At 34.1% G+C, this 22,714-nt stretch overlaps 1 protein-coding gene across 2 annotated transcripts in view; it reads left to right on the top strand.

Moving 5' to 3' along the window:
• The window catches only part of TNPO1 (transportin 1), a 94,197-nt gene extending 74,905 nt beyond the window's left edge, over window positions 1-19,292 (top strand). For both annotated transcript variants that reach the window (XM_082722921.1, XM_082722922.1), the window contains exons 16-25: window positions 103-210; window positions 346-504; window positions 585-672; window positions 3,275-3,373; window positions 3,585-3,680; window positions 6,553-6,628; window positions 7,505-7,604; window positions 10,087-10,161; window positions 11,000-11,142; window positions 13,559-19,292. In XM_082722921.1, the coding sequence (XP_082579047.1) occupies window positions 103-210; window positions 346-504; window positions 585-672; window positions 3,275-3,373; window positions 3,585-3,680; window positions 6,553-6,628; window positions 7,505-7,604; window positions 10,087-10,161; window positions 11,000-11,107 (909 nt within the window). In that variant the 3' untranslated portion in view covers window positions 11,108-11,142; window positions 13,559-19,292. The remainder of the gene's footprint in view (window positions 1-102; window positions 211-345; window positions 505-584; window positions 673-3,274; window positions 3,374-3,584; window positions 3,681-6,552; window positions 6,629-7,504; window positions 7,605-10,086; window positions 10,162-10,999; window positions 11,143-13,558) is intronic.
• Window positions 19,293-22,714: the final 3,422 nt, after the last annotated feature.

The following is a 22,714-nucleotide window of genomic DNA, read 5'->3' as shown; positions in this document are numbered from 1 at the left end:
GCAGGCTCACACATGACCAGAAACTTACTGAGTACTCTTGTAAGCATTTATCATAATTTTTAAGTATGTCCAGAAATTTACATTTTCCTTTATTCTTTTTAGTGCCTATCTTCAGTTGCCACAGCCCTGCAGTCTGGTTTCCTTCCATACTGTGAACCTGTGTACCAGCGTTGTGTAAACCTAGTACAGAAGACTCTTGCACAAGCCATGGTATTTTTAAAAAAATAGTTACATCTACTCCCCCTCGCATCATAAGCATTTTTCTAAGGATAGACATAATGTATACAAATTTTTTTCATCTAATTGATTCAAACTAAGTTTTTTGAAACTTTTGTCTAATTTCAGCTGAACAATGCTCAACCAGATCAGTATGAGGCTCCTGATAAAGATTTTATGATAGTGGCTCTTGATTTACTCAGTGGCCTGGCTGAAGGGCTTGGAGGCAACATTGAACAGCTAGTAGCCCGAAGTAACATTCTAACACTAATGTATCAGTGCATGCAGGTGAGACTTGTTAAATTAAAATGTATTAAAACCTGATGCTCTGTGTCACATTGGGGTTAATTTCTTCTTATTCCTTGTAGGATAAAATGCCAGAAGTTCGGCAGAGTTCCTTCGCCCTGTTAGGTGACCTGACAAAAGCTTGCTTTCAGCATGTTAAGCCTTGTATAGGTATGAACATTTCCTACTGCTATGATGTGCTTAATATTAGTTTTACATCAGTTATATTTCTCTGTTATTAAACTGAAATGTCATGGAATCCCAGCGTTTATAAATACATACTATACTAGTTAAAGCTGCTTTGAGTGAAACAGGTAGGATGAGAATGTCATTGCTCCCTTAAATTCGTGATCACTTTTGAGCCGGTCATGAGGCACTCATTTATAGTATGACTGGAGAAAAGCTGGAAAAGTATTACTTTAGTGTGAAGGACATGCCACCTGTGTAACCTTGGTACCATATGCTAGTTTACTGGTAACTTTTGAGTAACATTCTTCTGCGGGGGTTAGAGGTACCCACAAGTAATAATAGCCTTTCTCATAAACCAGTGTACTTTTTCAGATATCATAGGAAACTTTCCAAAGCATTTACTTTAAGTAACAATTTGTTTTTGTTTTAACATTACAGCATTGTCTTAGCCTTTTGTGACAATAAGAGGTTCTTGAATAACGTAAACTGAACTGCTCTCAAAATCGTGGATTAAGTGGCTTTTTGGTTTTCTTTAGAATCTATATCCCAGCGTTTTGGATGCTAGTTTCTTAAAATACACGATTTCGTGGACCATGGTTTAAAACATGGACCTGAAATGGTTTTTTCATTTGATACAGATGTACTTTGGGTTTTTCAGCTTTCTGCCCCCAGTTATATTGAGATATGATTAACATATAACATGTGTCAGTTTGGCTGACCTAATTTGATATAGGCATATATTGCAAAATCACAGTAAGTTTAGTTAACATCCATCACCTCATGTACTGAAAAGATTTTTTTTTTCTTATTATGAGAACTTTTAAGACCTCTCATAATAACTTCCAAATATTGGAATTTATATTACAGTATTATTAACTATAGTTATCATATCATATAGTGCAATGCCAGGATTTATTTATTATTGGAATTTTGTACCCTTTGACCAACTTGACCCAATTCGCAGTTGTGCTTTTGAATAACAACTGTATTTCTGAACTTTGAGTAATAACATTAATTATGCTGTGCTAAACCCTCAGGTTTAAGCCTGACTACTCTAAATGAAAGTGTAATGAATTCTTATTTTATGGAAAGCTTGTTCTACCAATACTTAACACCTGCTTTAGTTTTTATGAATTTAGACTTGTATGAAGGATTTTCTTTTCTTTTCTTTTTTACTTTTTTTTTTTTTTCAGACTTTACAAACCATGTGTATCTTCTTCAGGAGGTATACTGTGTCTAGCTACCTTTTTCTTTTCTTTTCTTTTCTTTTTTTTATGTTATTGGCCATGATGGTTATTTTCTAGATCAGGGTTCTTTCAACGAGGGGCAATTGTAACACTACATCAGCTAGTGTCTGGAGACATTTTGTTTAACCCTGGAGGTGTGTTATTTGTACCTAGTAGGTGGAGGCAAAGAATGTTGCTAAAGATCAAACAAATGCGTGATACAGTGCCCTTCATGTGCACCACCCTCCCCCAATGGCAGAATGATCTGGACAAAATTATTGTATTGTTGAGGTTTAGAAACTCTGGCTTTAAGTCTATTAACTTAGGGTGCCTGTGTGGCTCATTCAGTAAAGTGTTTGCTTTCAGCTCAGGTCATGATCTCAGGGTCCTGGGATCAACCCCCACATAGGGCTGTCCACTTAGCGGCCAGTCTGCTTCTCCCTGTCCCTCCGTGAGTTCTCTCAGTTTTGCACTCTATTAAATAAAAAAAAAATCTTTAAAAAGCTTATTGGGGATTTAAAAAAAGGATGCTGCTCTAATTCTTGATTTAACAGTGAGAATATATACATAGAGACATTTCTCATACCAGTGTAATATTACCATGAGGTACAAACCATACAGGGGAGGCAGGATAATTACTTGATTCTTTCTCTTTGTTTACCAGTTTTCAAAATAATGAATTGATTCCCAGCATCTTCCACAGGTATCTATATTGTGTTTCAGAGTTCAGTTTTTGTTTGTGTTTGATTCTTCTTTGAGTGTCAGTATGAATTCATGATGCTCAAATTGTCCTACCACTGGCAGTGGGAGCTTAATTAAATTTGCTCCTTAGTCCTTCCTGGTATGACAAAATAGTCCAGGCTTGTTTTGTACATTTCCTGCCTTTAGCCTGCAATGAGACATTTCTCTGAGAGCCCTCATTCCTTTTAAGTGGAAAATGATATTTAGAGATCACAATCTGAACACTCAGGTCAAAGTTCTTTAAAAGCCAAAATCATTGATTTTTTAAAAAATATTTGTGCGTGTGAAAAACTAGCTTTGAAGAAAGTCATATCATGTTTTCCTCGTTTTTAATTTAAATTTTCTCCATCTGATCACAAGAGTGATTACTCTGACCAACTCATTTTAATAATACCTAAAATAGACCGAAATTAATGTTTCCTGGTCTACTTCATAGAAAGTTCAGTGGCCAGATATAGTGCCTTTTTTATTTTCCTAAAATTAAATTTTATTAAAATCTTTTAAAAATTGGTATTTCTTGCCTAGATTTCAGTTTCCACCTAGTAGAGTTCCTTTAAAGCACAATACACTGCTGTTGAAAAGTTTACTACATAGTTATTAAAAAATTTTTCTTCTAGCTGATTTCATGCCTATACTGGGAACCAACCTAAATCCAGAGTTCATTTCAGTCTGCAATAATGCCACATGGGCAATTGGAGAAATCTCCATTCAGATGGGTAAGATCCTTCTCCCCTTTTAAAAGCACTGTAAATTTTTAGATGCCTTAATACTTTTGTAATTGCTTTTTCTTTTTAACCTAAATGAGTTTTATACATAAATATTTATTATTAACTTATGTCACAGTTAATAAAGGGAACAGAATATTTTATGTTGATATTTTAACATTAAATTTTTTCTGTTTTGTTTTCTCTTTTGGGGGTGATTTAGGTATAGAGATGCAGCCTTATATTCCTATGGTGTTGCACCAGCTTGTAGAAATCATTAACAGACCCAACACACCAAAGACGTTGTTAGAGAATACAGGTACCATATGACTGAACTGTTATGGTGAAGAGAAAACTATTTGCCTTTTAAAGTTAAGATGCGTAGAGAAACCAAAGCAAAACTAGCTTTAGAAACAGCTTATTATTAACAGCTATTTGAGATTTCAGTGACAGTATGTATTGTTTTAACTATATTGCATAACCAATTTTCAGAGACTTTCAAAAACACTCCCCCCTATTATGTGTTTAAATACTCCCTCAAATGGACCCCAGCTAAAATAACTATTGAACAATATGAATTTTAATTTATATTAATTCAGAGAGTAACTGGCAGCTGGGAAGTAATTTTTTTTTTTTTTTTTTTTTTTAATCTACAAAATTGTAGTCAAAAATAGACATCAGTGTAGAGGCTAATTGGTTAACAGTGGCATGTGTATTTTGTATTTCATTGTATTATTTTCCTTCAAATTGGGAACTTAAGGCAGTACTTTATGGGATTTTTATTCAGGAGGCTTGTTTCTCTTTTGCATTTATAGAGAGCATGTTGATATTAAAGAGTACCTTCCATACTATAGAACACATTCCAGGGTGATTTTTTTCTTTCCACCCACCCTGATTTTTGTTAATAATGATAAAAGATGTGAATTTTGTTTTCAATCAGGCACATTCTTTTCTTTATATAACTAAGATATAATTCCAGTAAATATATTCATAGTCAGTGAGGGTTTTACCAAAATACTATATGAAGATTAAAATAAGGTCTTCTAAATAAGAAAATTTGTTTTCAAAGGCATTTTAATTTTATATTTAATTATAGAAAGTGAATATTTTAATGTGATTAAAGTTGATATGTTTATTGGTATGGAAGGAAATCTTTGAATTAAGAAACAGTTATATAGCTGTTTGGCTGTATGGGTACTGTTTATATCGTGACGTGAATTAGATTTTCTTGCTGAAAAGTATAAAAACCTATGTATTAGGATGGTTATGAAATCTTGTCAGGTTTTTATTTCTTTAGAATGCAGTACCGATACATGACATTCAGATTTGGAACACTTGCCATTATAAAATTACTGTTGAACCTAAAGAAACTTCCTATTTATTTTTAAATGTGAATGCATAACTGCAAATAAATGTTGAATGTAATGTATATTAAAGTTTCTTGTGGGATATCAGCTTGTGAATTTATAGATAGTTCCTTTAACAAATTGGCTTTATTTATAAGTTTATATTCTAATTATTCTTTTACTGTAAACCAAGAAGTTGATAATGTCCATCAAGTTGACAAATTAAATTGATATGATTGAAAAGCACTTGGGATTCACTGGATTAATCTTATCACAAGTGGCTGCAGAAAATGTTCCCATTATTCCTTATCCAAAAGGGGGAAGTGGGTGTTAATTAACAAAAATAAAACCATTGTCCATGGCTAATGTCTGTAGATTTTAGCAACTTAATTACTGTCTTCTTAATATTTCATAAAGCCAATTCTAAGTACATGCAGTTATTTGCTCTTTTTCCAATTAGTATATCCTACACTGAACTTTTTCAATGGACCATCATCTGCTTTATCGCATGTTTCATTGGATTGTTCATACTTGCCTGTTTAATGAGAATGTTGCATAGTTTGTGTCTTTTGAACATAGGTTTTCTTTCTCTTGCTTCATATGAATCTGCTGGATTTTAGTATTATCTGTGTAGTTTGCTTCAAGTAATCCTTAAACATTTTTCTTTACCCTCCCCCACCCTTTTTTTATGAAAGGTTAACCTGTAAGTTTTTGAGAGAACACCATTAAAGCACCTTATGGTTTGTTTTCTGTTTGTATTTTTTTTTCCCGTTGTGTATAAATGTATTTATATGTATGTACCTTTGAATTGCAGAATGCAGTTCTGAGTTGCAACTTCTTTTAGCCCTTCGTAAGTTTAAGGACTTCCTGAATGAATTTTGATGGTGAATATGTTTGAGTAATTCCCACTTCGAAATTTTTAAGTAAAATTCTAGCATGTGATCAGTATAATGTCTTACCAATTTTGTGCTATGCCTTTTATAGCAAAGACAGATTATGTGTTTGTTCCTTTTGTCCACATATCATTACAGTGGACTGTAAATTTTCTTAATGTCAAATAATGGTTTGAAATTAGTGGGCTATTATCTGAGTTGTTACCATGATCATCACCATCAAAGGTTAATTGGAATGGAATTTGGCAACCGCACAGCAATTTTCCAATTCATTCATTAGGTGTATACTGTAACCCCTAAAATTTGATGGTTGATTTTGATATCAAGCAACAAAAAGTCCACTGGTTCATTTTAGAAATGTTAACAAACAGAACTACCTAAATTGCGATTAAATTTCTAGGTGATTTTGAAAGATTGGAAATCACTTATTTAAAAAGACGTAGAGAAGTAAAGAAATTTCAACTGTTTTAACTTCTGAGAACTGTGTTTGAGTAAACAATTCAGAAATGTAATCATTCGCATTTACTAATAATTCTTGGGGGAAAAACATAGATTTCATTATTAAATTCTGAAATTTCAACTGACTTTGAATGGAGAATCTCTAAATCCATGCATTTTAATCGCTCATCTTTTTATTAACAGAATTTCTTCTTACTTGATTGAGCGAGAAAAGCACTTCATGGTTTTTGGTGTTCTCTCAATCTTTAAAGTTTTTTTAATTCCTTTTGTTTTCCTTTTTCCAAGAGTATGCCATATATGTTGCTGCCCCTTATTTTAGGGGGTGGTAATAAACAGCACTGGTGAAATCTTATGTTTATTATCATACACAAATTCTGTTGGTTTCTGTTTCTGAGTTATTTGTTGTTTTTTCTTTATTTTTTCTCCTTCCCCCTCATTTGCTCATGTCTTGGTTGGCGTTTGGTGGTGTATAACCGTGATTGCGTTACCTTAGCAATAACAATTGGTCGTCTTGGTTACGTTTGTCCTCAAGAGGTGGCCCCCATGCTACAGCAGTTTATAAGACCCTGGTGTGTATTATTCAATCTTTTTTTTTTAATTCATTTTTCTTCACTCTTTCTTTCTCTTTCTATCTCACTTTTAGATATATTTTCAGTTGGTTACAAAAATCACAATCCTTAATCATTGCCAACCATGTGACTAATCTTGTCCTATCAGGTTTGTGAGGTTTTTCAGTAGCATCGTCATGTATATTTATTTTATGTTGTGGCTAACGACTAATTGATGCATGGGATAAGATTGTCACATGCTTGCTGTGTTAAAAAGCTTGATTATACATGAAAAGCATTTAAATATCCACCAGTAAAATAAAGATGCATGCAAATTCTATAAATTTAGGTTTTTGCATTGTTTCTTTTTTAGAATTAATTTGAAAACTTGGATTGCATTAAGAAATACATGTTTAAATTATGTTATGTATAAAAACTTTATTTGCTTGTTAATGTTAAAGTTAAACATCTACACCATAAGTTGTGTAATAATAGTTTATATTGTGGCAGTATATCCTATGTTCTGCTTCTTTCAATTGATAATCTTTCAATTCAAGTCATTTTTAGTAGTGTTTAATGGAATACAAGTTATAATACAGTTTTAAAAATAACGTACTCTTGGCTCAACTTCAAGTTTAAATGGGAGATTAAAATCAACTGTCCATTTTATAGATGCAATCTATTAATAAGAAAATGTGAATTTCAAGGCTTCCACTATATTGAGATTAGAAGATGAGCCAGACATACCGGGAGAATGAGAAACTTAAACTTCATGAAAATTCTTTGAATCTAAACATTACCTATACTGTGTGCTTATTCCATTAAATACTGTCCATTAGTATTGTGATTGAACCTGCTTTTTATTTAAATGCTAATCTCAGTTCTATAATTTAATAGGTGCACCTCTCTGAGAAACATAAGGGACAATGAGGAAAAGGATTCAGCGTTTCGTGGGATTTGTACCATGATCAGTGTGAATCCCAGTGGAGTAATCCAAGTAAGATGTCACAAAGATTTTTAAAATTTTAATCTTCTGAATAATGAAACTTTAAAGGGTGAATTATTTTAACACTTTAATTATGAAAGTATCACATACCACTTATTTTTCAAAGATAATAAAAACAAATTATGTGTTGTTGTTTAAAGATTTTATTAATTTATTTGACAGAGATCACAAGTAGGCAGAGAGGCAGGCAGAGAGCCCGATGCGGGACTCTGTCCCAGGACCCTGAGATCATGACCTGAGCTGAAGGCAGAGGCTTAACCCACTGAGCCACTCAGGCACCCCAAAACAAATTATGGTGGTTTTTTTGTTGTTTTGTTTTTGTTGTTGTTGTTGCTGTGGGGGTTTTTTGTTTGTTTGTTTGTTTTGTTTTAGATTATTTATTTATTTATTTATTTGACAGAAAGAGAGAGAGAGAGAGAAATCACAAGTAGGCAGAGAGAGAGAGGAGAAAGCAGGCTCCCTGCCAAGCAGAGAGCCCAATGAGGGGCTCTATCCGAGGACCCTGAGATCATGACCTGAGCTGAAGGCAGAGGTTTAACCCACTGAGCCATCCGGGCACCCCAAAACAAATTATGGTGGGGTTGTTTTGTTTTGTTTTGTTTTTTTGTTTGTTTTCGGATTAAGAGAATGACCCACGGAATTAGAAATAAACTTAGAAATTCAGTAGTTAACAAAACAGAATACTGAATTAACCATTGAAACTGTTATAACTTGGAGAGGTTAGGATTTATTTCTCTTGTTTCCTTAGTTTAGATAGTATCTGGACATTTTTAGCATTTAAAAAATTATTTGGTGGAAGTATCAGATATGAATCTGATAACCTCTGGATCCAGGTGTCAGTTTGCAAGACACACACACCGGAGGAACATGTTGATTGACACCATGTGTATGAAATCAACAGAATGCAGGCTGTGGAACTCTAGGTAAAAGTATCCCAGGTTACTCAGCAGGTGAATGGTAAGGAAAAGAAATTATGGGACATGTTTTCAAGAAAATAACCTTTCATTTCCAGGAGACACATGCTTTGAACATCTTTCAGTCAATATTTTCTGATACCTCTTGTCTTGTGTTAATGACTGTGGTAATTTGTTTAGAAACATTACTAATTACCGGCTTGAAAATTCAAATTAATGTAATGATAGGCATTGAAAACTTGTAAATTAGAAATGGAAAAAGTCTTTTGACTTACTTCACATTTGTAAAACAATAACTTGTATGAAAACAAGCCGGGTGCTATCTTTGGAAATAGTCCCTAGTTGCAAAATAACCTCCTGCGATTAAGTTTCTGTTTTTTTTCAATACTTAAGAACTTTATGTCATCTTAAATGTGTTTTAGAGTTACCTGACACAATGTATATTATATTAAGAAGAAGCATTTTCCCATCAGGATTTTATTGTTTTGTTTTCAAATTAACATTTAAGACGGTGAGAGTAACACGTATATATGTGGTCAGTAAATCACTACCAACTTTTTACGTATTTTATTTAGATGTGGTTAGAAGAAAATATCTTAAGTTGTTATTTTTTATGTTTAAATTTTCATCACAAATTTTAGATATGTAAATATTTTAATTTTTATAACATGAGACTTTGATATTTGGAAGAAAAAGAATCATAATTCGAATAAACCATGAACCTCAGGCACCTGTAATTTTAATTGCTTAAATGTGTGTTTTATGCACATACTTCAGTCAGTAAATTTTGAAATTAAGAAAGTTCTCCGACTTTAGTAAAATTTTAAATAGTTGACATATCAGAACATAAGCAGTAATCTTAAGTGCTCTATATTGAACTGCTGTTTCAGTATGATAGTCTAGATCAAAAAGTATTTAAATGAAACACTTAAAGCATATACCTTTTATCACCTGTTCTTATCATGAGAGTAATGCAGTTTTTCCTAGTAATTGAACATTGGGTTTTTTTGTTCTCTTTTTTGTTCACTCTGGTTTGGGTTTCGATAGGTATTATAACTATATAAGTAGTTTTTCTTCTAGCTTTTGGTCATTTTCTTTAAATTTCATGCTGAAATTTAGATCTATTAATTACTAAACTTCAAATCAAGCTTATTTGACATATACTTAACTTGCTTTAAATTCTTTCTAGTCCAGTCACAGCTGTGAGATGATTGAATTTATGTATTTCTTTAATTCAGTAATTTAATTAATGAATGAATGGATTAAGATTTTATGATTGGTGCTCATTTGGTACTTTAATTCCATTGTTGGTGCTACATATTTACTAGACGGGTTCTGTGGTGTAAAAAGAAATTTTAAAAGCACGTTAAATTCCAGTATAAACTGAATGAGTAGAGATTCCTTGATGGTGGAATAATAGGGACAGCCATTATTTTATAATTTCTTATCATACTTGATTTTTTTAAAAAAATTTTTTTGAGGTAGGATTCTGTCGTGATAGGTACATTGTGCTGTGTTTGACAAATAGCAACCTAAGGTGTATTTCCTGCTTGTTACAGGATTTTATATTTTTTTGTGATGCTGTTGCATCGTGGATTAACCCAAAAGATGATCTGAGAGACATGTTCTGTAAGGTAAGGTAACTATAAAGTCTCCATGATAAACATCTTGGGACTATTACAAGTCTAGTTGGAAAGTTTAAATTACATTTACATTTCATATAGAACTAGACTCTTTGCTTCGGATCAATATTGGTAGATCATCTATATTGATCTTTTTTAAAGGTACAGCAGTGACTCTATCAGAAGAGCACACACTTCAAAAATATTTTCTCAAGCAATACTGCTGATTGATGTCCCATCATCCCACCTACCCAAAGCAGCATATATTTTCAAAGACAGCTGACTGAGATTTGGAGTATAATGTAAACTGTTGAATAAAGTAAATCTGAAATGGTTTCCATGGGGCTTAAGTCTATATAGTTCTTTGTTTTAGTAGTGTCCCTTTGGATTCATTCTGGTCAGTACTCAACCATAACAAAATAAGAATAAAATGTTGTTACCTATTTGAATCCTCTTATCCGAGAATTTGTCAGCTGTGATTGCAGACATGAACTTAAAGCTTTATATATTTCCAGTTTGAAAAAACTTTTATGTGACATAAAAATTTTATCCATTGGATGAATTCTCTACTTTGTTGTCCATTAGTAGTAGGTCAGAGTTTGCTTAGCGTGCATCTGTTACTAGGACACTTGCTTGAATTCTAAACTTTTCAAACCAAGGTTTAGAATATATTATAAGGTGCTTTTAGGTAAGACATGTAGTGGTACAGCATCCAACAAAGTTTGAGAACCATTGATTTAAAATTGATAAAATTTTAGAAAAAGTCAGTAGTGTTTTATTTCGGAAGTTATGCAGATTGGAATTTTTCTCCTGTTAGTGATGAATTAATGATTTTTTTCACTTCTTGCAGATCCTTCACGGATTTAAAAATCAAGTTGGGGATGAAAATTGGAGGCGTTTCTCTGACCAGTTTCCGCTTCCCTTAAAAGAGCGTCTTGCAGCTTTTTACGGTGTTTAATCTCATACACTTAAGCTGCAGTCCCATAATTAGGGGTAAGTTTTAAGAAGTTTGCGGAAGTTTTTGAGGGTAAAGAAACTTGGATCTACAATCTAAAATTACTGAGTAGAATAAAAGCTGTATGTTTTCTGCAGAGGTTGAGTAAAACTCAGGCTATATTAGCCTTGAAATTTAAAATCAAAGCTAGAGAATTTTCTTTAGAAACTAGCAAGCAAGGTAAAATGCATTGTTTTACTTTGAATCCTGAGTAAAAAGAAAACCAAATTGGTATGCTGTTTGGATTACTCAACAAACTAATGCCTGTTTTTAAAATTTTTGGCCTGTAAGAAGTCACCCACATTTACTTTGGTAGGGTAAAGATTATTTTGAAGTGTAAATTTATAGTCTCTGATACATCAAGGACGTCTGTGTTGTGAGCTTTTGAGAAAAGCCTGCTAGAATTGCAACTAGTTTTGGGCTCAGCAGATGGGAATATTTAATATTCATTTTTCAACATGTATTTTATTGAGCACGTACCATGTGACCTGCATTGTATTTTAAAATGGACAATGGATGAGTCTGTTTGGATTTGGGGTAGTAGAGGGGTAAGTCCATTTGGACTCTTGTTCCTTGAGTTTTTCTGTACTTAAACTAACAATCCTGATCTCACGGCTTCAGTTCTTTTGTTATGTTGAAGATTAAAATTATATGTGATGCCAGAACTAAGTATATTACCTAACACACTAAGTTGGCTCAATAAATGCTAGGAATATGGGTCAGTACAGTGAATAAGGATACACTTCTTTAGGTTTTGAACATGAACTGAGACATAATTTACTGGAGGGCTCAGAGAGTATACTCTGTGTGTGTCCAAAAGATGTCCACCAAATTTAATTATCTCCTTTGTTGGAGTTTTTGTTTGCTCTTCTGTTCATTTACTTGGAGCTAGATTTTAAACCTGAAAAGGTTTCCACATCCGTGCTGTATAACCTATAAGGCAGTAAAAATGGACTTGCAGCCTCTGGAATATCTCAGAGCCCTTTGTGTATTGTCCCCCTGTAGTTTTGAGTACTCGTGGCTGTTTTGTGGCTTTAGCATTTTGAAATAGTGTTTAATTGTCTTTATATTAAATCGTGAGAATGTCATGGATGAGAATGACTCTTAACATCAGGGCCTGAGAGATGATACAGTAGTGAGTTGAGTGTTTAGCACTTGCAGATTTGGTAACTTCTGTATCCCTATCATGTCACCAGTTACATTGATTTATTGAGTTGATCGTGTTCTGAGATGAGGCACAAAATAGTTACCTGTTTCCTAATTAGAGATGAAAGTGGATCACTATCTTCTATTCCTGACTTTTTTCAGAGGCAGGGAGAAGGTGCTGCTTGTACTTTCCCACAGATGGGCTAATCGTTCTCTGTGAATCCACTTCAATCTTCATATATACCCCGTATTTGGCTTGAGTGGTTAGTAGATTTTTGTTGTGAAAGGACCAGCATTAGGTGCTGGTTACAATATCCTAGTGATCTGATTTTAGTTCTTTATGTGGTTACCATTATAACTGCTAGTGTTGAAAAGGTTCTTTACAGGAATATCAAGAAGTCTGAGAACATAGGAAACGATTGTGTGGGATAGAGTCAAAAGAATTATTTGTAAGGAACATCTAGGAGATGTTAAAATTTACCTTTTTTTAAGATTTTATTTATTTATTTGACAGAGATCACAAGTAGGCAGAGAGGCAGGCGGGGTGGGGGGGGAGCAGGCTCCCACTGAGCAGAAAACCCAGTGTGGGGTTCAATCTCAAGACCCTGAGATTATGCATGACCTGAGCTGAAGGCAGAAGTTTTAACCCACTGAGCCACCCACGCACCCCTAAAATTTATTTTTTTGCTATTACTGAATCTAGTAAACTTAGTGTATTATGAATACCTTTAGTGCCTCCTAAGCTAGAACATCAGACAACCAACAAGAAGTAATGTCCCTTTATTTTTTGATGGATTAGATTTTTTGGTTTGCTTAATATTGGACATACTGGGGTAAAAAAGGATAATGTTTTCATTCTCACCAAGTTAAAGGATTGTTTTAAAGAAAGTGTTACTTGATTTTTGCAGAAAGTAAGACATCTTGTTAAACAAGTGAGGAATAACCAATCGGGGGGATAAAGAATTAGATTGATAGCATCCTACAGGGCATCCATTGAACTTCATCTATGTAATGTAGAGCTCCACACGCCTCTCTGCTTGTCCTCAGCTTGGTGTCACTTTTCATATCTGACACAGATGACTATTGAAAGCCATAGGGGAAGGTATTAACATGGGTTATCAGTGACTGCTGGCATGATCTTAGGCAATTTGTCCAGTTTTCATTTTCTCTGGTTAGAGATAGCATTCTTACTTGATTAATTTTGTATTTCGCTGGCTTTAAGAGAAACTGTTTTAAAATATAAAATTGCTTTGTTTTGTTTTCTTACAGGTCCTTCAGTCTTGGAGACTATGAGGGAGCCTCTGCACCCAGGGAAAATGTTACCCTTTACAGGGGGGAAGGGTAAACCAGTAGGGAATACAGTACAATCCCAACCCTACTGGGAGGGGCGGGAGGGAGGTGTTGCCGTCACTGTATTAAGTCGATGTTGGGAAACGTTTTAACATCTGGAGCCTTTGTGGGTGGAAATCTGTCTCCAATTACAACTCCGCACTGGATGTGAAGAAGCAAAAAAACAAACAAAAACAAAACCTATTCAGTCTACTCACAAAACAGTACATCCTGGAATATTATGGGGAATTGTACCAAAACAAGAACCACATAAATGATGCATAGGGATAAGAAAGATGAAAAATTCTATAGCGTACAATAAAGGAAACCTAAGAATGGGGGTTACAAACAGTAAAGAAGCTTTTTTTTTTCCTTAATTTAAAGATTTTTATAAATTTTCCCACGTGTTGGGGCCTTATTTTTGCATGCTGATGAAGAACTACACAAATGAAGCTAATAGAATTAAAATCAGCTTGCCTACCCATAGTAGAAGCAGGTTCTTGGAAGTTACAATTTAAGGTACCCCAAAAAAAGTTGGAAATAAAACAAAACAGATTTAAACAATGAAGCACCCTGTGAAACGCCAAATGAGTCACTCCTTTTACTTTTGTGGGGTGGGCAGGGAGGGAGGAATAAATGGGGTTGGGCATATCAGACTAAAGATTGACATCTTGATTTTGCATTAAAACATTAATGTAGTGGATATAATTTGATGGTTGTACTTCATTAGATTTAATTTCTAGGCCAAGACGTTCTTTTTAAAGTGCAGTTTAAGGTTCAGGCATGCATTCTGGCTCATAGTGATTGAAAGTACTTTAAATTAGTGGGAAAGTAGCATGCTTGCATCGCATAGAGTGAGATTGGTATTCATTTACCTCTGTGGCGCCAGTTTGTGTTGCAGTTTACCAATTCAATATAGCCCTGCATTTAAAATTCCTTTTGAAGATTTGTGGATTTTTTATTTTTATTAAGAATATAGATATAAAGTACTGTAGTTTACAGCTAGGCCTTGAAATATCTTTTTAGGATCTTGTTAGGAGTAAGATTGATATTGTATTGTGTGTAACCTGCACAATGTGGAAAGCTGATATACCTGTGCAAAATCTTTGCCTCTGTGCTGTCAGTGTGATGTGCTTTCTGCATGGTTATATACTACTAGTGATTTTATCAAAACTTCTAAAACTTAAAATACATGGTAAAAGATCTGTAAGAGGCTGCGTAAATGTTAGTTGGCACATAAAGACAATTGTAGAAGTTGAAGACATGATTGCTATATTTCAATGTTTATTCCCACTCAACATATTGCCTTCTAAGCTTTCTTTTTTTGTTCAAAGCATGATCTTAAAGATATGTTTAAGTTAATGGATGTAATGCAGGGTTCCTACACTGTATTGGCGCATGTTGGTGGCCCTCTGTGCCCTAGATATATGCACACAGGGTGCAAGTAAAAAGCTACAGAGTGAAAGTTGGTTTGGATCCTCTTCATTTCATTTGTTTAGCTTTTCTGTTATTTTTCTCTACTTACATGTATTCCTGTGAATAAATCCTTGTTAAGTTAACCCTTTACTTTTCCTTCCATGTGTATTTTCTTATATACTGTGAATGTGAAATCCTAACTGGTACACTTGATCTTGTGTGCATATGGAAGTGCAAGTCTTTATTAATTTGGATTGCCTGAACAGTGTATCCCATGATGATGAAGGAAAATGGAGAGATTTTTTTCTTTTTAACTCTGCTGGTCAGAGATGAAGCCACACCTTTCCATTTTTCAATGCTGCATATTTAATCTGCAACAAAAATGTTAAGCCATAACAACCTTTTTATATTTTAGTTTGTCACCTTTGCATTGCAGAATAAATCCTGAATAACCATTTTTATAAGCAGTTGCTCCTCTTTGCATGGTTCTGTTCTTCTAAAGGTGTTGAATGATACAGCCATTGCACTGAAGTTTGAGCTGTATGCGTGTGAATTTAAAAATACCGTTTCAAAAAATTTCAGATGCATGGTAGCATGCAGAAAAGGTTTTTGTTACTGTGTGTGTGTGTATATGTGTGTATTTTTTAAAACATGTTCTTTCACGTTTTTTTCCTCTACTTTGGCTTTGCAAATTTCAGTCTGTAGAGCCTGAAATTAAATCCTATTTTACAATGTCCAGTTTTTTGGGTTTTTTTGTTTGTTTGTTTTTAATTATAAGTTGGATCCAAAGGGTATGTAGCATTTTGCTTTCTAGTACCTGGCTTCGCTGGAAGCTCAAAATTTGCTTCATAGTCTTCAAAACCTGATTAGAGTAGCTATTTTATCCTTAAATCCTACTTATAGTCTGTAGTTTTTCAAATATTCTTTAGAATTTAATATGGGAGGATACTTTAGTATTCTGGAATAAATAAAATTTAAGTTGGAGGAAATGGCAAAATGCTTCTGTAAACACTTTACTAAAACAAACATATAAAAACAACCTTCAATAAAGTTATCTGGACCTGTGATTGACAACTCTATTGACTGAAAGCAGTTTGTCACCTATTTGATTAAAAGTTGGTTTTTAATTAAGAGATAAGGTAAGAATGTGCCCATTTTTGTAGTCACTTAACTTTTTAAATTAAAAGGAAATTTAAAAATAGTGAAATTAAGTAAACACGACTGGCAACCTGATTGGGTTGGGTTTTTTGTGTGTCCCCCCTCACCATGAGGTTATTGTTTCTCCCTAATTTATATTTCAGATACATAGTATAGCATAGGAATTTGCAGAAGCCATTTAAGTTATCTTTTGAGGTAAGCTCTGATTTAGCATTTATTCTGATAAAAATACATCATGGGATATATATAAAGCAACTTAATTCTTGTGGTGTAGTCTTAATAGTTTTGAATGTTGACTGAATGTCTATGAACTTGTGTTTGTCTTTGTTACATTCCAGTGTTTCTGCCTCTTGGCATGCTTAAAGCACGGCTTACTTCATCTGCTCCTTACACACTAAAGTGCTGTTAGTGTGCTCAACTACAGAAATAGCCGCTGCTAAGTGATGTAGATTTTCTACTTGAATATTTTTATGTTGTAGGAACCTCAGGAGGTCAGTGTTTACTGTTTTATATATGCCTTCTTTTTCCTGTTCGAGCTTCTCTCTTTGAAGGATTCTAACAGAACAAAAGCTGCTGATCAACCTAAGTTGGAAACAGAAAGTGTATTTAATGTAATTTAAATGCATGTTTGGCAGTTCAGTGTTGTAGTCAGTCCATTAGCAGGTGAACTTAGTGCCACAGAATTCATTTATTCAGGAAAGAATTTTGCTTTTTGTATTGTCTAATCTCTTTAATAACTTCATACTGTGTAAAAAAAAATCACTTTTTTATATTTTTTAGTTGGTTATTTCCCAAATAATCAACGTGTAAATAATCTTGAAGAGCCAGTTCTGATGCTTTACATTATTGCTACTTGATTTTGTGATGCAAGTTAGGTTTCAGAAGAATAGATTTTAAGACACTTAACCAAGCCATTACATCTTAAAAACGAAATAAGTAGCATACATTTTGTAATTAACATATTGATAAACACTGTGATTTTTTTGGTTAAGACTTTTTCATTGATCTGAATTGCTTAAATGGCATATATTGTAAAATAGGATCAGATGTATATTTTAAAATAATTTCAACTGACTTTCCTCTATTGAAATGCTTTGTCTACTCAGTTATGGAATATTCAGATACAAGTTTTATCTCAGGTGAATACTCTTGTATCCTTTTTGCTTTGGTGACATATGCTTATAAGGGGTCATCATACTTAACTTTGTTTTTTAGTGTATTTCATGAAGAGTCTTTGCATTTAGTCAGATTTTCTAGTCCTTACTCTAGCAGACTAGGGGGAGTGAGATCCCTCCTGGCAAGACTTTTGCATGCAGGTTTACCTTGAGAGTGAGTTTAATTTGGTCCTCTTCGCCAAACCCTCAAGATAGGAAAATGGATTTTTTTTTTTTTTTTTGGTCCTGTATTAAATTACCCTGCATAGCTGAAATGCCAGAACTAAAGTAACTATATCTTAAGCCCTTTAGTCTAAATTTAACTTAAGTCTTTCGCCATAAAAAAGTGGGTTTTTTGCTTCATATAATTAATCTATATTATTCATATTGAATGTATTAACAGATAACGGTGCAAAAGACACTCTTCCCAAGAGAAGAGTGTACCATGCATAACTGCAATTTAAATCCTTTAGTAGTACTTTAAATAAAATACACACAGCTTTGCTTATTGAGGTGTTCTTTAGTTTTGTTTTTGGGGTTTTTTTTGTTTTTTGGTGTTTTTTTGCAAATATTACAAGGGGGAAAACACTAACTGTTGCTACTAGTACTGTTACTGAAGTGTAGGCATTGGAATCTTAAAACTGGTCTTCAGATTAAGGGATAATCTAGTTGAAAAATCAGATCAATAAAGAGCTGTGTAACAATATCATCTAATAATTATACCATGCAAGAGCATTGTATACCTACTTTAGTACATTTCATACTGTATTAAATATGGAGATATTTCTAATGCCTCTTAAATTTTGCATAAAAGTTTCATTCACTTGTACACTTTCCGGGTGACATGTGACTAATTTTTTCAGTCTTATGTAGACCTTTCCCCCATTGGTATTACTTATATGTAGAGGATTCTTTATCTTTATGCCTAATTATTATACATATTAATTTTAAGGTATACATTTAATTATAGCAATTGTTTATTGTGATTTGTATCCCAGAATGTATTGTTTAAAAAAAAAAAACCTGTATGCATGATTTTGAGGGAAGTTAAAACGGTGATTGTTTTTTTCACCTCTTGTACATTTTAAAACCAAATCTATTTGCCAAGCATTGTATCACTAATTAGGAAAGTAGTATTTTCCCTTTTGTTAACAATTTTTGTTCATCTACCATAGAGTCCCCTTTTACTATGGCTTGGTATTATGCAGAGTTAGTGACTTTGCAAATCTAATTATCTTCCTTAAAGCCTAATATAACATGGTTAGCCTATAAGGCAGTGTTTTTCCCCTCCTAATACCAGCCTCATAAAGGGGTTTCACTGTACTTTCCCCATATTCCCTTATTGATGTTCTCCTATGTGGATATATAACCAAATTAAGATTGGATGATTTTTATGGAGATAATAATTAGACAATACTGTGTAATTAATTTTACTTAATAGATTATCATCTGTGAGAAGAGATGTTTAAACGTGGTTAATGACTTCACTTCATATTATAAGGCAATTTTACAATTAATATTCATGTTAACATTGGGTGCAATAATTTAGTAGTTTTAGCTTTAGTTATAAATAACTGGATCTTTCTGCTGACAACTTAGGTTGTATGAGTTATGCTTAAAAGCTTTAAATCTGATGTTTCTGTACCTGCCACACTATGTTAGAATGTGTCCTTCAAATATATCCTCCTGCAACTTCTCAAACTGTACTAAATTTCTTGAAGTCTAACTCTGTGCTAACAGATCTTCATTTTAAATAGAATATGGTTTTAATTTTTGATAAGCTGCTGAATTTTAAAGAGAGTTTTTTGGGGCCACCAAATATTTTGGATCATGCAGAGAATATATATTGTACTGTAGTAATTTTGTATTTACATTTGTATGATGTGACATAATAGATGTGAATGTTAATCACTGCTTGACTATGTTAATAAAGTTGTTTAACTATAGATGTTTCACTCTGATTTTTAATGAAAGGAAGTGAGCTTTCTTTTCCCTCCCTCCCCCCATTTTGGGTCCAGATAAGTCTTGTTGCGTTGTTTTTTGTTGTTTGGGGTTTTTTCTCATTTGAGGTATTTTTCTTAGTTTTTACACATAATACACTCATCTTTGACAACCATTTTTAAATTTAGTATTTTTTATTTGTATAATTCAGAAAAAAATTTTGCCCCTTGTTTTACTGCTATTGTTGGTGTATTTTCTAAACAGTAGATTCTAGATTCAGCTCTTGTTGGGCAAGGAGGGAGAAAATACTGCTCTGCAAAGGAATTAAAAGACGAAGTCCTGAATAAAACTGTAAGGCTAGATTGCATGAATGTGTATGAATGTTTGTCCTATTAAGGCTTCCTATTTATCCTTCAAAAAATTAAAACTTGTGATTTTGGAAATTAATACTTATAAAAATAGTTTTAGGTTGTAACCCATTATTACAGTTGCATGTGACTAATTAAATGTATTAATATATTTCAGGAGAAATGTGTGCACAACTGTTGAGTAGTCTTTTCTTATTTGAGATTTAGAATACCTCAGAACAAGGAATCTGAAATTAGATCAGTGCAACCCAAAAAATGTGAAGGGAAATGAGGCTCCTCAGATTTCTTTCCTTTTGTTACCGGCTCATGAAAATATTTGATAGAACCTCAGTTATGTTGGCAAGGGGTTAAAAAATGTGAAACTTGGGTGGTATAGTACTTACTCTAAAATACAGATTACATCTTTATGAAAGAGTGTAAGATTTTAGAATTTAGGTTGTAGGAGAAGATACTCAAAGGCAGCCTAATTATTAAGTTGCTCAGGATCCTGATTTGCCTCTGCTATCTCAGAAATTGTGCCTGAAGCTAAAAAAAATCCTTTTGGGGGGTAAGTCTTGAACATTTTAGTGAGACTAAAATGCAAACTTCATGATTGTTTTCACTTTATACTTCCTTTTGAACTAATAGGCATTTTGATCTTTTGATGAGTTCATAATTGATGTGACTCCCATAATGTACATCTGATTCTTCAGGAATGATGGGAAAAGGATTTGAACTAGACAGTTCCTGAGTATGGACTTCCTCATTCCCATACAGTTGAATACAGAAACTGCTGAAGCTGTGACAGCCATTTTCTACTCCTTGACCTCAGAGTCCTGTTCACTTGATGTAAAAGAACCTCTTGAAACATCCACATTGATCTCCAGTCCAGCACAACTGCAAATTACAATGTAGAAATTTAACATGAATTCTAAACCATTGGCAAAAGTGATTAACTGGAAAAATTGGTGTACTAAAGAGCCATTCATTCCATGCCTATTACAGCAGTCCTTGCCTGACTATTCTAAGTGTTCCTTTTCAAGCTTTATGTTGCCTTTCAAAAAACATCAAGCATTTTAAGAATTGACTTTCTGTGCACACAGTAAGATAGTGAATTGGTGCATTGTGCTCAGTATCCAAATTTGCCTGTTAATCTGCATCAATGTGATAGCTACATTATTGCATGGGCAGTTTACACAACTGTCTTACTACTATTGCACATTTAGAAGTCCTCATTTTTTACTCTTAGAAATAAAGTGATGAGTGTCCCTGTGCTGAAATGTTTGCATATGTCTGCAGTGATGTCTTAGTGCAGTTTCCCTATCTAAAGGAGATGGCTGTGGGCCAGCTTCCTTTCTGCTAACATACTAATTCCCATACCCAGCAGCAACATCAGTGGATGATACTGTGTGCTGTAAGTTGTAATTTAATAGCAAGGTTTTCTAACTAGGAAATTCAATATACAAAATCTCTTCATATTACATACACATTTAACAGTTGTTTAAGTCTTCTGTCACTGGCACATACCCTGGTTTCATGGACTTGAATTCTCTTGTAGGAATGCAAATAAGTGAGTTCCATGGTGGCAAGTGCTGGGGAGGAAACATGAAAGGTATGGTGGGAGAGAGGCAGGCCTGGTATTTTTAATGAGATGTGGAGAGATAGAGAAAGGTCTAGAAGGTATCATTGAGCAAAAACTTGAAGGGGCAAGCCCATGGATGTTTGACAACGAGTATTAGATGGTATTGGTATGCAAATAAGAAGGGTGTACCTTCAGCGTGGGGTGGGGATTGACAAGGGAGAAGAGTAGTTACGTATGATCCAAGAGGTAATTGAAGGGGCCTGAAGGTATAGGTCATTTTTGCACTTCAGTCAAGGAACCATTGTAGTCTTACCAGGATTTGTTTTAAAAGAGGAATCCAGATTTGCTAACATATCCAGATGGATTGTGAGGGAAGAACTCAAGATGACTCTTGCTTGTTCTGACTTGCAACCGGAAGGATGGAAATGTCATTAACTAGAACTGAAAAAAAAAAAAAAAAATAGCATTCGGGTTGAGACCACCCTGTGGGGAGAGAAGTAAGCAGTTGGGAGTACAGAGGAGGAGATCTGGCTACGGAAAGGAAACGGGATGTGTAAGTGGTGCTTTCAAACCATGAAGGTGAGCATCATTTGAGGACAGGAAAAACGATGGTGACTAAACCAGACACCATCCCAACACTGAAGTCTTTTTTTTTTTAAATAAAGATTTTATTTATTTGACAGAGATCACAAGTAGGCAGAGGCAGACAGAGAGAGAGGAGGAAGCAGGCTCCCTGCTGAGCAGAGAGCCCAATGCAGGGCTCGATTCCAGGACTCTGGGATCATGCCCTGAGCCGAAGGCAGAGGCTTTAACCTACTGGGCCACCCAGGCACCCCCCCCCCCCCGCCCAACTCTGAAGCCTTAAATGAAAACTAGAGAACCATGACATCCAGATGGATAGAACAAGAACTTTGCATTTAGCACTGTGGAAGTCATTTGGGCAAACTTACGGGTATAGAAGGATCAGAATAGGAGCTATCTTCCTTGCCCAAGGATTGAGAGCCCATAGGTTTTCCTTTCCCTCAAGGTCAAGTAGTTTTGTTTCCTAAAAATAAATAGTTCGAGAAATGTAGAAGCTTTTGAAAAGTGACCAGATCAAAGTGGCCAGAGATGCAGAACTTCCCTAAATGATAGGAAGCTTATAATGTCTACATTTAAAGTTTAAAAATTTCCCAAAAGATTAGCAAATGGTTTCTGTTTGTTTCTAGACAGGATCATTTCAGAGTTCAGAAGAGGTGCCAGAAAAATTGTGAAAAAAAGGTAGTGAAGATGGAGCAATCCCAATCAATTTTTTTTTTTTTTTAATTATGGCTACAGGAAAGCGGCTTCAAGAACAGGCAACTCAAAAGCACTAAATCCGGAAACATCTAAATATACACGAAACTAGTATATGACACTTAAGTGAAAAAAGAATGGGCTATTTGACAACTGTTGGAAAAACGGTAGACATTCGGGAAAAAAAAACTTATTCCTACCTCATACTGAGTAACGAAATTCT

This window comes from Mustela nivalis (genome assembly GCF_964662115.1).
Source record: "Mustela nivalis genome assembly, chromosome: 3".
NCBI classification, from domain to species: Eukaryota; Metazoa; Chordata; class Mammalia; order Carnivora; family Mustelidae; genus Mustela; species Mustela nivalis.
The sequence above is the reverse complement of the archived record's forward strand: the minus strand, read 5'-3'. Positions and strand labels throughout refer to the sequence as shown.